This window comes from Xiphophorus maculatus, chromosome 4 (genome assembly GCF_002775205.1).
Source record: "Xiphophorus maculatus strain JP 163 A chromosome 4, X_maculatus-5.0-male, whole genome shotgun sequence".
In the NCBI taxonomy this organism is placed as follows: Eukaryota; Metazoa; Chordata; class Actinopteri; order Cyprinodontiformes; family Poeciliidae; genus Xiphophorus; species Xiphophorus maculatus.
The window spans coordinates 1,311,643-1,328,312 of record NC_036446.1 but is presented as its reverse complement, the minus strand read 5'-3'; the positions used below and the strand labels follow the sequence as shown (position 1 = coordinate 1,328,312).

Below are 16,670 nucleotides of genomic sequence, written 5' to 3'. Positions count from 1 at the left end.
GATCACTATTGGTGTTTCATTAACAGAGCGGCTGGTTGGTTTTGGTTACCAGAGGTCGTTATTTCACCAGCAGCTCAGCCTGACTGCTCCTCATCCTGCTGTTCACCTTCATCGGTCCACTCAACGCTGCTCAACCGCAGCGCACAGAAACTCCTGACACATTCATTAAATAATCATAAATAAACAGAATTATGAGCCTTGGCGCTGGAGTGAAGTCAACAGCTCTTAAAGCAACAAATGATGGCAGCGAGTTTCTGGATCCTGAGGCAACAAGATGAAGGTGGAAACGTTTGAACACGTCTGGAGCCGATCAGGAAACCGATCCAGAGAAAAACAATTTATTCTCCTCAAATCAAAGATAAAACAGCAAGAAACGCTTTCAACTGGGCAACATTTCAACTGGGCAACATTTCAACTGGGCAACATTTCAACTGGGCAACATTTCAACTGAGCAACATTTCAACTGAGCAACATTTCACCTGAGCAACATTTCACCTGTGCAACATTTCACCTGAGCAACATTTCACCTGAGCAACATTTCAACTGAGCAACATTTCACCTGAGCAACATTTCACCTGGGCAACATTTCACCTGAGCAACATTTCACCTGGGCAACATTTCACCTGAGCAACATTTCAACTGAGCAACATTTCACCTGAGCAACATTTCACCTGGGCAACATTTCACCTGAGCAACATTTCACCTGGGCAACATTTCACCTGAGCAACATTTCAACTGAGCAACATTTCACCTGGGCAACATTTCAACTGAGCAACATTTCACCTGAGCAACATTTCACCTGGGCAACATTTCAACTGGGCAACATTTCACCTGGGCAACATTTCACCTGGGCAACATTTCACCTGAGCAACATTTCACCTGAGCAACATTTCAACTGAGCAACATTTCAACTGAGCAACATTTCACCTGAGCAACATTTCACCTGAGCAACATTTCAACTGAGCAACATTTCAACTGAGCAACATTTCAACTGAGCAACATTTCACCTGAGCAACATTTCACCTGAGCAACATTTCAACTGAGCAACATTTCACCTGAGCAACATTTCAACTGGGCAACATTTCACCTGAGCAACATTTCACCTGGGCAACATTTCAACTGGGCAACATTTCACCTGAGCAACATTTCACCTGAGCAACATTTCACCTGAGCAACATTTCAACTGAGCAACATTTCAACTGAGCAACATTTCACCTGGGCAACATTTCAACTGGGCAACATTTCACCTGAGCAACATTTCACCTGAGCAACATTTCACCTGAGCAACATTTCACCTGAGCAACATTTCACCTGGGCAACATTTCAACTGGGCAACATTTCACCTGAGCAACATTTCAACTGAGCAACATTTCAACTGAGCAACATTTCACCTGGGCAACATTTCAACTGGGCAACATTTCACCTGAGCAACATTTCAACTGAGCAACATTTCAACTGAGCAACATTTCACCTGAGCAACATTTCACCTGGGCAACATTTCACCTGAGCAACATTTCACCTGAGCAACATTTCACCTGGGCAACATTTCACCTGGGCAACATTTCCTGAACAGCTGTTGTGGACGCAGATAAAACTGATGGAGTCCAGAGAGTCGAACCTTCAGGTCCAAATGAAATGAAAACTTTCCTGTCATCTGAGAACAGACTGTGGACCACCAGGTAACCGTCCAGTTCTGGTTCTGCTCAGTCCAGGTAAGATGCTGTAGCTCAGGTTTCAGATCCTTAGTGGACCCAGATGTTCTGTCCAGTCCTGAAGCTCCAGAAGCTGAATGGATTTTACCCTCCAGGCTGCGGTTACCACTGTTCATCTTTCCCTTCTACACTTTTTCCTTCCACTCAACTTCCTATTAAAAAGCTTTGGTGCAACTTCATGAGTTTTTGATATTTAATTTTCTCACAATTTTAAATTTTCTGAAACATTGACTTGGGTTTTCATAAAGACAGAATCATCAATGTAACATGAAAACCTTCTTCCAATATTTCACTTCAGATGTGATAAATCTATAAGATACGAGTTTCACTTTCTGAAAATAATAATAAAAATGAAGGTATAATAATTTACACTTTGTGTTTTAAATATTGTTCATTTCTGTACTAATTTAGTCTTTTTTGTTCTGTTGCATTTTGTTTGTCTTTGTATTTTTCAGCATTGTGTGTTTTTCTTTTGACATGTGAATGGAAGGTTAAAAATTCCCAGAATAAATAAATGAATCTAATTTAAACTAATAATTTTGACCTGCACAGAGAGTTAACTGACTTAAGAAACAGACGATGTGTTTAGGGTCCGTCCGGATCTCTGTGTTTCTCCTCTGGAAGCAGGAACCACCTGCTCCGCGTGGCTCCTCAACGCGCTGACATCAGGACTCGGCTCATTACCCAGCAGCCCCCTGGGCCGCCGTGTGGGGAAACTCTGAGGATGCTGCTTGTTCGTTCTCTTGTTCATTCATCAGCAGAGAAATGCTTCACTGCAGCCAGCAGGGCGGCGCTTCGCCTCACCAGATCCACATCAGGTTCATGTTCCTGCAGCGTTGATGTGGCGTTACGTTGGGCACCATGAAACAACAAACAAACTGGACGACAGCGAATCCATCACCTACAACCAAAGGTCCATCAGATGAACTCTTGTTTCTGTAACTCTAACCTGTTTTGGTCGGTGCCTTAACAACGGGATTGCTGTGTTTACATCTACAGGACCGAACCGAACCAGGAGGAAACCAGACGGACCTCAAACTACCTTCAGATTAGTTTTAGCGCCAGGAACATTAGTTTGGTTTCACAGTCTGTCCTCTCTGTGTCACAACTTTAGAGTTGTTGACTTTCACAAAGCTGAACTCGTTTCCAGATTCAGACAGAAGTTCTGATTCTCATCATGGATCCAGTTTGTGGTGTTGATGGACAGAACCTTAGGAAGCAATATTAAAACTAATAAACAATCCGGTTCTGGTCCAGATACTTCCTGCCTCAAACCGATCACCATCAGCTGCCTTCCAGGCCTGGACTGTTTTATTTAAGATCTCTGCAGAGAGAGAAATCACGTCAGGCTGGATGAAAACATGCTAAACTTCTCATTTATTTACAGAAATTATAGAACATTTAGAGGCACAAAGATTTGTGTCTCGAACATTTCAGCTCATGGTCTCACATTGTGACTTTCTAACATCAGGCAGATGAAGCTGTGGAAACAGGCAGGAGCTGCTCTTATAAAACTGCAAAGTGGATTTGAGAAACTAAATGTGCTCAGTTGAAACATGACTTTTTAAAAGAAATCATGTTTTTTGATCAAACGTTTCTAGGAGGAGGAGGTTTTTCTGGGTCTGGGTTTCCCTCCAGAACCAGAACCATTTACTTTTCCAGAAGTCTTTCTTTCTGTTGCTCTGTGAATCTCTGCTGTGTTTGGGTCCAGCCTGCAGCCTTACCACCAGTATCACCGTCGTGGTAGTTTGGGTCAAGGCCTCGCTCCAACAGCTTCCCCACTTTGTCCACCTGGTTCTGCTGAATCAAGTCCATGAACTTCCTCAGGTTGGCCTGCACACACCAGAGCACAAACGGGTCATCAAACCAGAACGCTGAGACAAAAGGATCCATCCTGGGACTTTCACAAAGACTGAAATACAATTAGAGATATGGGGAAAGGTCACAAAAGGTCAAACATAAAAGTATAAAATGGCGTGGAATCGAGTTGAAGGGACAGACAGGAGGATGGGGAGGAGGGCGGACATCGGGGGACAGGACAGGACGGAGCGGCTCCTTTCTGCTCGGCTCGGTTCTGTCTGCTTCCTTTTCAGGCCGGGAGATAAAAATAGATAAGAGAGCAGCTCCCAGAAGGACAGGAGAGAATGAGCAGGAAGAATGAGAGAGCAGGAAGAGATCAGAAACAAAAGCTGCTGCAGCAACAAGCTGAGGAGGAAGAAGGTCCAGCAGGTCCAGTTACTCTGATTATGAATATTTACTGTGAAACTGATTATCAGGAATAAACTGAATGAATCTCTGGAACCCGACCACAAAAACATTTTATTAAGAAGCTTCTTTGTTCTCCAAGGAGATTTTATTTTCATGATTTCTTGTGCAATTTGATTTTGTTGTGTCTGAAATTAAAGACAAAAATGTTACAAGATCTGCTCTGCGGTCCATCGGCAGGAGCCACTTCTTAATCATTCATAAATGTTTCATTTATTATTCTCTAGTTCCAGTGATGACTTCAGTAAAAACTGGGTGAATAACTTTCAGTTTCAGTTTACAAATGGTTCTGAGACAGAAAATCTGTGAAAAGATCGATCTCCACCTCCAGAGTCAGGAGGCATGGCTGAGCGCTGTCAATCACTCTTGTGAACGTGCTGGTCATGGTGGAGAGACACCTGGCCTTTACAGGAAAACTGTTGCTAACTAGCCTTACCATTTATTGCCAAAGCATCGCAGAGAGCAAAAGGGAGGGTGAGCAGTGTGTACTTGAGCTTGATTGACAACAATAAAACCCGCCTCCTGGCTCTGATTGGCTGTTTCTGACCAAACCGTGTATTTCTGTAGTTAGCACTGGGAAAAGGAACAAGAGTACATGTTGGTGGTACAACATGGTGACCAGTGTTGTATAAAGTACTGAAATCTCAGAGTCAAGTAAAAGTATAAGTACCTCTCCAAAATATGACTTTGGTAAAAGTCGAAGTCACTGACTGAAATGTTACTTGAGTTAAAGTCTTAAAGTATCTGAAACTTCTTGTACTTAAGTATGGAAATTACTGTAAAAATGGATGTACTCAAGTAATGTAATGAAAAGTACAAGTAAAAAGTAAAACAAGAAAAATGCAGTTTGAATGACATTTTTTATATTTTGGTAAACTTGTCAAATACACTTAAAATAATGTACCCAACCAAGTGCAGGCAAAATTAAACCTGCTAATAGATTGTTCCAGTTTTAAAGAGTAGCACATGTTAATGGTTTTGAACTTGGATGCCTTTCCTATATTTGTTAAATTGAGTCTAAATTGCTATCGCTATGGCTTCTGTCCCCCCTTGAACAGAGGAGTCTAGGTAGCCTGCTACAGTCAACATTAGGCCTAAGCTAAATACACCACGTATGGAACTGAAACAATGCCAAACAAAGTTCATTTATACAGGTAACGTTATGGTCAAGATTTCACAATAGTGCCTAGTGACCAAGCTATAGTTACTGACACAGGAGGATTATAACCATTTCATAAGACGTTACCTCGATGTGTTTCTTCAAGTTGAACGGGGAGTTTTTGTAAGATAGAATTTCCACATCTTCAGGCAGGAATAACATAAACTGCATGCGGTACGACGAATCTTTAACACCCACGAAAGAGTGTATTGTGTTTAAATAAGGCCAGGGGCTCTCATCACCAGCTGGTGGTTCTCCTGGAGCCGTGTCCGACGTAGTTGCAGTCGTTGTGGTCTCCGTCTCCTCCTCCATGTGGCTGCTGCTGATTGCGAGACTTGCTTTGTGTTTAATGGGAGAAGCGAAACAGGTGTATCCTATTGGAGGTGATGAACAAGCCCAGGCAAGTAGGCTACGGACTTTGTTGCAGTCAATCAGTAGGTGGGGTCAAAACTCTTTGTTTCTCTCTCTCGCTTTTTTGTAACGAGTAACTAAACCACACATTGAAAATGTATCGCAGTAAAAGTACGCAATTAAGTTCGGAAATATAGTGAAGTAAAAGTGAAAGTCATCAAAAATTTTCATACTTGAGGAAAGTATGAAGTACTCCAAAATATACTTAAGTAAAGTAGTGAAGTATTTTTACTTCGTTACTATACAACACTGATGGTGACAGTGTTGAAAAACATATTTTATAAAAGTTTCATACTCCAACTAGAACTATTCATACCTAGGAATACTAAGATTTTAAAATAATTAAACACCTATTTTTATTTACTGCTAAACTTCCTGAGGCACTGCTGGCGCTACTTAGCGTGTTGAGCTAACATGTTGCCTGAATGTTGTAGCTGGCTGACAAAGCTCTGAGTAAATACTGATTATTTTATCATCAGCTGCACTGAAAGCAGAAAATCATCCGAAGTGACTCAGTTTTCGTCAGACTGACGGCTGCAGTGACTCACCAGCGGTTCAATATCTGGAAATGTCAAAGGATCATGTTCTCGGCCCCCAGTGTGTCCCGTGTTTTATTTAATGTCCCCGGTCCAGCCGGTCCCCTGAGTGTCTCTGCAGGTCTGATGAATCAGAATGAGGAGGAAAGTGTCGTCTCCTCCCTGCCTGTGTCCTCAAACAGGGAGCCAGTCTGGACATTGATCTGCTGCTTCTCTTTCTACCTCACAGCAAAGCAACAGGATTAGCTCCTGGAAATGTTGAGCTAAAATATCACCTTTTAGAACCAGAAATATCCCAGAGAAACACTTCTTCACATTAATAACATTTTTAAACTTGACTGTATGTATTTATGTCCCTGTTCCATATTTATGAGCATCTTCCTCCTCTTGCGTTTCTCATTTTCCTCTCTGGTTGTGTTCCTTCCCGTCTCTCTTCCCTGCAGTCGGATGTGAAATTAGAGCTGCTGTCAGACGGTTTTACCAGGTCCTGTAGGAGAGAGCTGCCACAGACATTTATGCTTTGGCTGCACAACAAGATTACAGTGGCTGCAGGACAGCAGCCCAGAGCTGGAACCAAACAACCAGGAGGCTGGAAACTCATTTCAATTCATATAGGAGGAACGGAGTCTGCTGTTCATCTGCCAGGAAAAAGAGCGTTTTTCCAAATAATTATAAAAAAAGAGGAGAGGAGAGATGGATAAGAACTGTTCTCCTTATTTCATTCCCTGTTAGGAAGTTTGAATGACCAGAAACGAACCCAAACAGTCTGAATCCAACCAAACAGGGAAGATTTTACATAGAAACTGTAATCTGTGATTCTTTGTGTCTTATTCTGGCAGCGCGTTCGGTGTGAACAGATTTGTCTGAGGTGTTCAGATTGCACTTCCCAGAGTCTGTCAGACTGAAGTGGGAGGAAGTGGGAGATCTTTCTCTGTCTGGCTGCTCGTGCTAGCTCTTCGCACCAGCAGGGGGCAGCAGAGTCCACAGACGGCCGGGAACAGCCGAACCTTCAGCTCGTATTTAAGATTCTAACTTCTTCATGTTAATAATGAATCGGTTTATTAAGGAGTTCCACAGGCCTCAGTGTTTGGTCTTATTGCCTTTAATCCAGGAATATTAAAAATATTGACTGGTATAAAGTAAATATCTGTTGTTATGCTGATGATGAACAGATTTTTCACTAAGCCTGACTAATCAAATCAGATGGATCAATAACTAATTCCAGTAAGACTGGACCCTTCAGAAGCACATTAGCTGTCCCTGCGTTGACCAGATAATTGCATAATTTGACATTTTGAAAATAAATTTTCTGAATGGGGACATGCCAATTATGAAAAAAATCATTTTCTGTATAAAGTTTTGGCGCTATGATGATGTGGTTTCTTTGGTTTATTTTGCAAAACTTTAATGGAAACATTTTTTTGCATCACATGAGTCACATGATCATCACCCAGATGTTACTGCTGGCACAAACCATGAGGAAGACGACAGGAAGTGGTAGGAGGAAGACGGCGCTGCGTGTTTTTAATGACTTATCATGTGAACAAACTTATTCACATGTGATTTTAACTGCGTTTCTTATTTCATTTCAAACTGAAATTGACAAATTGTGGATTGTAGACATTAGCGGAATATAACAAAGCTTTGAGACGTTTGTATTGGAAACACCAGAACTGGCTAGTAAAATATTTCCTTGGCTTCACTTTCCCTTCCACTGCCAGAGCAACGCGGTCGCAGCTGGACATGTCCACAATATGTATTAATATCAAAACAATATCATTATCACAGTTTTAGCAACATATAACACAAACCAATTTCACTCACCAACATTCAGATGTCAGACAGGAAATGTCACAAAACACCAAATCAGAGTAAACAAACATGGCCGACGGTGGAGAAGCAACGGCGATAATTTGTGTTTAACGTCGCTGTTGTGCTGGAGCTCTGGGCATCTTAAAGGCTTGACTAATCAATAATGTGTATGAACTTTAAATAGTTCTGATGGATCCTAAATGTTCTAAAAGCAGAAAGAGAGGCAGATATTTCGGGTGTCAGGTCCCCTCCAGTGGAACCAGTGGAACCAGTGGAACCAGTTCACAGTTCTTCATCTTTCTGATGTAAATGATGAGTGTAATTTGGTATGTTACAAATCTTTTTATTATTCAGAACACTTTGTTTTATTTTTCTCAGAACAAACCATAATGTGCATAGCAACCTAACTTAGCAACAGCTAATTTAATTGCAGGGTGTAAAAATGAAAAGATAATTTGCAGTAAGTGAAAAAAGATGCATGCTGTTTTTGTTTTTCCTCCAAAACGAAGTTGCAGTAAACATCTCTGTCTGGGGCAACATTAATTAATTTATCTACCTCTCAACCTTCAGCTGACAGTCGCTGCTGACTCTCATGATGGCAGCAAACTTTAAAAACACGACTTTGGCAGAAACACAGTGAAGGTCTCTAATGTCCATCCGTACCTTGGTGTGAAGTTTGGCGATCTGCTTCTCATCGATGTTGGGCTGTCTGTAGACTCTGCTCTTGTAGCGAAACTGTTGGAGGATAAAAATGATTAAACATCTTCAACATCTGTGTTCATGGTCACTAATCTGCAGTAAATAACCTTCCCTCAAATTAGAAGTGGAAATTTCTCATGTGTAGAAATCAGCATCACTCCACTGACTGACACGAGAAAACATGCTAAACGACGACATCTCTAACATATAAAGACAGTTTCTAAACTGCTCTGCATCTGAAACGTACTGGCTGTATGAGAAATCGTTTTGGGTAAAGTCCAGTGATTTTTATCTTCCTGCTCAGAGTTCAGTAATCTCTCCCGTTCCTCCAGTGAAGAGCTCAGGTGGATTTCCACATCAGTCTAAACTGGTTCTGCTGATTCTCTGCTCTTTAGTGGCCTGAAGTTGAGCTGAGCTCTCTTCTCCACCAGCAGCTTTACTGCTAAACACCTCATTGATTTAAAGCTTCTTCTTCTTACCATCAAGTCTCCCCTTTGGGTGGGTCATCGGTTCTGACCCAATGTGGTTCTGGGTCAAATCCAACTTCAGATTTCAGAGGTAAATTGATTTATGTTTCACTGTTTAATAACTCATCATTTGACTCCTGTGTGATTTGTCTGGAACATTAATCTCTGGTATCCTGTTACAACAAACATCATGAATGGGCTCTTTGCTCCTCAGCTTCCGCGTTCGGGGAAAAGCGGCTCAATCTTTTCCGATCTATTGAAAAAGGCTCTTTCCACTGGGTGTTAGCAGGGCTTGTTCAAGGTAACAATTAATGATGAACATCGATCTGAAGCCCCGACAATAAGCTGGAGAAAGGTTTTAAGATGTTCGCCTCGTTATACAGATACGAAGGTGAGTTTTACTTTCTTTAAACTTTGTGGCTAACATTAGCTTTAGCTTATGCTAGTAGGCAATATTCTCTGACATTTTTCTTATAAAAATGTGCTATTTAAGTATCTAAACATTTTTCATCCATTCTAACGGACAATGTTTTTACCTTGTGTTCAAGTATATTACGTGGTTTATTGTCGTTAGTGTCAGAGACTAAGTAACGGGGATTTTACGGTTCAGGCTTTTTGTTTCTGCAGCCTGAGGAACAACAAGCCCATAGCTTAACAGTAGAGCAGCTCTGGTGTTATTTCGCTTTATTAGTTTTGCATGTTTCTTGTGAAGCAGGACGGTGTTTCCAGCAGTGTGTACAGGCGGATCAGTAGCTCGGCTGTCTGGCTCTGGTCGGCTCTCTGGTTCCCATAAACTCTTTCAGGCTGAATACAGAAGTGAGTCCATGGAAATAACACAGGAGGCTCCTTTACCTTCTGCTTTAGGCTGAACAAGTTGATCCGGAGTGAAGTGAAGGCTGTAAACTTTGCTGTGCTGCGTTAGCTTTAACTGGTAGCGACGAATATTTACTACAAGCCACGGTCTTCTTAATTCAGGACCGTTTGGAAATCCATGAAAACTTAAAAGCCCATTATATTAGGAAGACAATAATGTTCATAGTATTGTTTTATCTGCATCTGAAATAAGACTTTGTCTTTTCTAGCTGTCATGGTAACTCAAAGGGTAAAAAAGAGCCGCATTTGCGCATGCGGTTGTGACGTCAGCGCAGCAGGTGCAAAGAGCCCATTTGGGACTAAGCTAACAACCCAAGCATAATGAATAAAAACAGCAGGTGGCGCTACATCACCCCCTGCTGATCTGGAGTGGAACTGCACATCCATCAGTCAGTTGATTAAAGACGGTACAGAGCAGCTCCACCTGTTTGCCTTTCAGAATTTGTAGGTTTTCTGTGGAACGTAACTCCAAATTTTCCGAGGAGAATTTGTGTATTTGCACATTTTTTCCATAAACCATATCTAAAATATTTGAAATACTAAATAATATTTGGGCTGAAATACACAAAGCTACATGGCAAGATAATGGCTGGCATTTGTAAACCAGTCAGTCCATATTTTTCCTTGGAGATGATTGACTGTCGTGAAAAACCAAGGATGTAAAGGAGGAGCTGAGACGGTTCCACTCGGTGTAATAATGGATATTAAAATATATTTGGTGTTTAAAGTATTAGATGGGCAGTTAAAAGCACATTTAGAGGAGATTCCAAGTGTTTGCGGTATTGAGCTCTGGAGCGGCTGTGGTTCCTAATCTCTCTGAGTACTGGGTTCTGGAAACGGTTCTGGAAACGTTTTGTATTCAAACCGATTCCTCATTTGGGAAAAGGAGAGACAAATGTTTGTGCTGCTGCTTATCTGCTGCCGATCCTGTAAATAATTGAGAAATATTGCACTTTGCATGACTGATGTGTGATTTCTCCATCTGCAGAGATCTTTCACAAAACAGACAGGAAGTAAAAGGCAGCTAGTTTGGGATTAGCAATCTGGTTTTAGGAACAGAGATTATCAGTTTGGGGCTGAAATGATCTAACCTTTTATGAGCTTTTGAAATTATTTTTCAGATTTCACGCTGTAAATCTTTTTTGTGCAGTTTTGAAAATAATTTCAAAAACTTCAAGTGTCTTTGACAAATACTCTTTAAAGGGAAGTTATGATAAATTTCCAGAAAATGTCAGCAGTCCTACCTTAAACATGCAAAGCAATAAAATTCTGTCCTGGTAGAATAAAAATAAACTGACTTGAATTTGGGTTCAGACGTCAGCACCACTCAGATAAAAGGATGTTAGATTAGGATCATATTAAATGTCAAATCTGTCTGATGAATATTACAGATGTAACGGGGGGTAATAATCAAATAAAAGATTTTCCTGCTGCTGCTGAGGTAATCTGAAACTCAAACGTTCTCCGGCTTGATTAAAAGCAATCAGCTAACGGACTCCAGCCGCTCAGAGGACAAGCAGGTAAAACAGACCTGAACTGTGGATGATGAGGAAGCTGCTATCAGTGAAGCTGCTCTGTGTGGATAATCTGGATCAGCCCAACGCAGCTGAAGTGAGATAAGATGTGAGCTGAGCTGGGAAACGCTCCACGCTGCAACATTTCCACTGATTCACCCCAACCAGATGACACAAACGCTTTGGTGGTTTTAATATTTCATAAGGAACAAAACTCTGAGGAGTTTCTGAAAATTAGGACTTTCATTTTATCGATTTATGAAAGAAAACGTATAACATTACCAGATGAGAGATGATTGTCAAACTGCAGACCTCTACTGCTTCCCTTCATCCTTCCATCTTCTCTCCATCTGTTTTAATCTACATAATAATCTATTATGTTGTTACCGTCTCACCCAGAAGGATCTGAAATATATTTTTGTAAAGAAACACATCAGGAAAACCCAGATTATGTTCATTAAAATCAAAGGATTTGGGATCTAAGCCAAGTCTCAGTGATAAACCCTCAGATGTTCTTTTCATGATTTGAGTTTTGAGGTTTAATATTCAAGGCTGTACAGTGGCGCAGTTGGTAGCACTGTTGCCTTGCAGCAAGAAGGTCCTGGGTTTGATTCCCGGCCCGGGGTCTTTCTGCATGGAGTTTGCATGTTCTCCCTGTGCATGCGTGGGTTCTCTCCGGGTACTCCAGCTTCCTCCCACAGTCCAAAAACATGGCTGTTAGGTTGATTGGTCTATCTAAATTCTCCCTAGGTGTGAGTGTGTGTGTGTATGGTTGTTTGTCCTGTATGTCTTTGTGTTGCCCTGCGACAGACTGGCGACCTGTCCAGGGTGAACCCCGCCTCTCGCCCGGAACGCAGCTGGAGATAGGCACCAGCAACCCTCCCGACCCCATTAGGGACAAAGGGTGAACAGAAAATGGATGGATGGATGGATGGTTTAATATTCATCTTCAGGTCCAGTTAGATCCCAGTAACAGCCACAGAACCACACACCGCCTCCACAGATCATTCCTGTCGTATAACTCAACCAGTAAAAACACAAAGTGTGTTTTCACAACATGAGGCTGGGACTGTGGAACCAAAGGGGCGTGGCCAGTCGCTCTACGGGTTCGTTATCAAAAGAAAGTGTTTCTTAAAGTTGTTCTGCGGTCCCATCTAACCATTACACCTCATGCATAATTAGTGACAATTATGCATTTTATTGCATTAAGCAGTGAGTTGACAACCTTTGAGTGATGCAGAGCAAGTATAGATACTGTATCAAACTCAAAATGTTATGAGAAAGTGTTTTAATTTAGGAATAATTTTTATTCTGTTTTTTGCTCCTACAAACAGAAGAAAAATCTAAATAAGTTATGGAAAATAAATGTTTTTTAATCAGATTTTTATTTTTTATTAACTTTTGTTTTAATTTTGACTTTTGTTAACCACTCACTGCTTTAGTAAAGTTTTTACTCAGAGAGAATCTGATTGGTGTAGCAGACCCTTTCTAACAACAGGAGATGAAACAGTGATCTGACCTGCAGAGGAAGTGGAATATGATCATTATTTCTGCTTTCATCTCTGACATCAGAGCCAGAGAGTCAATGAAACGCAGCAAACTGCCACAGAAGGCCTTCATCTGTATTTCTCTGGACTATTATATAGTTTCAGCTGTTTAAGTTAGAAATTATCAGCAAATTACTTTGAAATCCGACTGAGATTCTCAGAGGAAACATCTTGTTTTGAAATACCATAAAGAAACTCAACCTCAACCAAACTCCTCATCAAACCAAGAGTCCATAAAATAACTGGTTTACAAATTCAACCACCATCAAAGCTCTGATTGGACGGGCGGCTGACCTCCAGGCAGGGGACGCCCTTGCTGATTGGCTGCGGGTATTCTCGGAGGAGGCGCTCTTCGTCCAGGAACTTGCCGTCCCTCCCGTTGCTCGCCGGCTGGAAGAGTCCGTAGTTCAGGACGTCCTTCAGGGTCTGATTGAGCGAACACAGGATGCGCTGTTTGGCGATCCAGACCGTCGCGTCCGGGTTGAACCGCATGCATTTCTGACAGCGACCCGAAGGAGAAAGCATAACAATGAACACCAATAATTCAATATTAATTATTCAGCTAAAATAAACAGGAATGAAAATTTGAAGAAATCTGTAAGGGAGCAAAAACCTTTCCACAAAACTCTGTATTCACAGAACAAAAATACAAAATCATACCAAGTATTTGTGCTTAATTTCTGTCTTAGTTCACTTTGATTAAGACAAAACTATCTAACAAGTAACTTTTCAGGAGGATAATTGAGCTTCTTTTAAATCAGTAATTCCTTAATATTGATAAAAAAAAAAAATTCTAGTTCCACTGATTATTTCACTTACAACATTTCCCATATAAATATCTAGAAAATAAAAACGTAGAAATTTCTGGGTTTCAAAAGTTAAAACTTTTTGTCCAAATTCTTTCTAGGAAATTTCTGTGATTAATCTCAAAGTTTTTTGGCAGAAATGTTTTCCCTTTGTTTCTATAATGGCCCTAATAAGCGTCACAGTTTTGTTTTATTCAAGTGTAATGAGACATTTTCATTAGAAACTGGACACAAATACGTGGTAATATTTAGTGTTTCTGCAATGTGAGGCCCAGTAGGACCAGTTAACACGTCCACCCAGTCCCAGTTCCTGTGAACGGTGCCAGTGACGGGTCACTTTACACACTGACGGGTCACTAAGGGTGTAACTGACAGAACCTCTTGGCCCACTCGCCGGTCCTGCTTTCAGCTCGAAGCGAAACAAACCAACAATGGCGGCTTCCTGCCTGGATGTGGGAGGATTAGCGGCATTCAGGAGCGTTTCCAGCTGGATGTGCTGCAGCGCGGCGTCTGGAGGGACGAGCCGCCTGGATAATCCCATCTCCTGGCAGGAAGTGGGCAGACTCCGGGACGAGGACGGAACCAGATGTCTGGATCCGGTCGGGTCGAGACAGAGGTGTAAATTTAAATCGCTTTCCATTATTGTTTCCGACTCAGACACAAACAATAGCTTCATTAGAGACACGTTTTAGGTTTTAATGAACAGGAGGTAGCAGTGCTCAGTGTGAAGGACAGAACTGGAGTTTAGAAACTTGCGACACTTTAAAAAGATAAACCTCTTTTAAATTAAATAAACCAACCAGCAGTAAAACTCCAGACACTGAAACGAAGACAAAGTTATCAGACTTGAGGACTGGATCAGTTTTACCTGACAGACCAAAACATAAAGATAAACAGTTGTTAAGTGAAAGGACAAGAATATCTATAAAGTGTGGCAGGTATTTATAATTAAACCCCTTCATTCTGAAACTCCTAAATAAAATCAGGTGCAACCAGTTATTTTAAAAATAAAGCTCTGTGAGTTTCATCAGCTGTGGGATTTATTCTGCAGCCATTTCTACTAAAGTCTCAGCCGTTCTTCAGAGAACAAGCAGGAAGACCGAGGAACCAACACACAGATCAGGGAGAAGGTCAGAGGTTTAATGCACTTTCATCAGTGCAGACAGAGTCTCTGCATAGTTTAGTCTGCTCAGCTTCAGCTACAAGCAGTAAGATTTACTAAAATGTAATTCTCAGTAGATAAATTAATAGTCATTTCTTTGACTTGCCTGAAATCCTTTGCACATGTGGATTCTACAGTGTAAGAACAGACACAAACCTAAACCTGAAGTGGTGTGTTGGCTTATGCAACTCAAAACACAACGGAGATCTGAAGCAGTTATAAAGGGTTTGATCATCTGTGAACATCTAGAAAACAGCTGCATGAGTTGATGGCAGCTGGAGTCACATGTTCTGCAGAGAGTTCATGCTGGCCTGAATTATTCAGCAGATTTCTGAGTGGATGGCTCCACTTCATGCTGAGGTCCAGCAGCACCACAGAGCGGTCAGAGCTCACATGTGAAGCAGCGCACAGCACATGTGTTCATAAAACATGTTTTACTCAACAAATCATCACCGCCGCGCTGATTTCAGGAGCTTCAGGAGGTCACCTGAGGGTCAGCGCAGACCAACACAAACACTCTGTCTTATTTACAGAAACTCTTTTCTCAGGTCTCTGTGGCAGCTGCTCATGTGTGTGTGTGTGTGTGTGTGTCTCTGTACTTTTAGGTTTCACAGCAAGAGTGAAAAGATGTGAAAGGAAAAATAGCATCCATGTGGAAAACAAGGTTTCCCTCAGAGCTCTGAGGCAGCCATGGCTGCACAAGCAGGATGAAACATTTTTCCATCCCAAAGACCAGAACCCGTCCAAACCAGAGCTGCAGCAAGGCCGGCAACGGCCACGCGTCAACGTCAACGTCAACATCAACTCCTGCACAGCCGGAGGATGAACTCTGGATGCTGCATCGCTGTGGCTGCATGAGCTTTCAATGTGTTTCATAAAGGCAACAGCTGGCAGGTGGTTCAGCTGCTCCATGTTTCAGTTCTGCTGCTGAGCTCTAATTTCAGCTGATCACATCATGTTTAACTCACTGATCTCAGGTGTTTATTTAGCAGCCAGAACTCAGCCTGCCAACAAAACCCAGACTCTTCAAAAGCTGCATTTCATCACAAATGTTCAAAACGTTGTCAATATTCCACTGATGACAAAAAAACACAATTTTGCAAATGTAATAATTCTATTAAATAAGAAGCACAATTAAAATTAGACGCAAATAAGTTTGTTCACACAATAATAAATATAATACATGTTTAAAAATTTAAATTTGCATGAAGTTATGATCCTTTATTGCTGGGATGCATTAAAACATGCAGACAGTATGACGTAATAAATGCCTTCCAGTTTTACCATCTGAAAAAATAAAACCTTCCCCCTTCCTCCCCTCTGCTTACGATCAGACATTTCACTTGGCATTAAAATTAAAAACTACACCACATGTCTCCCACTCATGATTCACACTCTTCAGCGTTTCATCGGGGAAACGAGGCAACGTGAATCCTGTTGGTCACACCTCATTAAAGTCTTCACATCTGAACACAAAGAGGTGAGAAAATAATGTGACAACTTAGGAAAAAAACCCAGGAGTATCTTCAGAAACCGATAATTATCATCAGCATTCGAACGGCCAGAAGTTACGTTTATATGAAGAGAAACGGGGAGAGGACTAATTAGAGATGTTTATCAGTGCTGGAAGAATAACTTACTGAGGAACAAAGGAAAGTGGATTTGTTCACATTTTCCTTGTTTTTTTATATCTGGTCCAGCTGAATG

At 41.4% G+C, this 16,670-nt stretch overlaps 1 protein-coding gene across 8 annotated transcripts in view; it reads right to left on the bottom strand.

The window, feature by feature from the left end:
- shank2 (SH3 and multiple ankyrin repeat domains 2) overlaps positions 1-16,670 on the bottom strand; it is a 165,044-nt gene that overhangs the window by 103,047 nt on the left and 45,327 nt on the right. For all 8 annotated transcript variants that reach the window (XM_023332072.1, XM_023332074.1, XM_023332075.1 and 5 more), the window contains 3 exons: positions 13,290-13,493; positions 8,559-8,630; positions 3,437-3,545 (listed from right to left, as the gene is read on the bottom strand). In XM_023332072.1, coding sequence (XP_023187840.1) covers positions 3,437-3,545; positions 8,559-8,630; positions 13,290-13,493 — 385 coding nt within the window. The remainder of the gene's footprint in view (positions 1-3,436; positions 3,546-8,558; positions 8,631-13,289; positions 13,494-16,670) is intronic.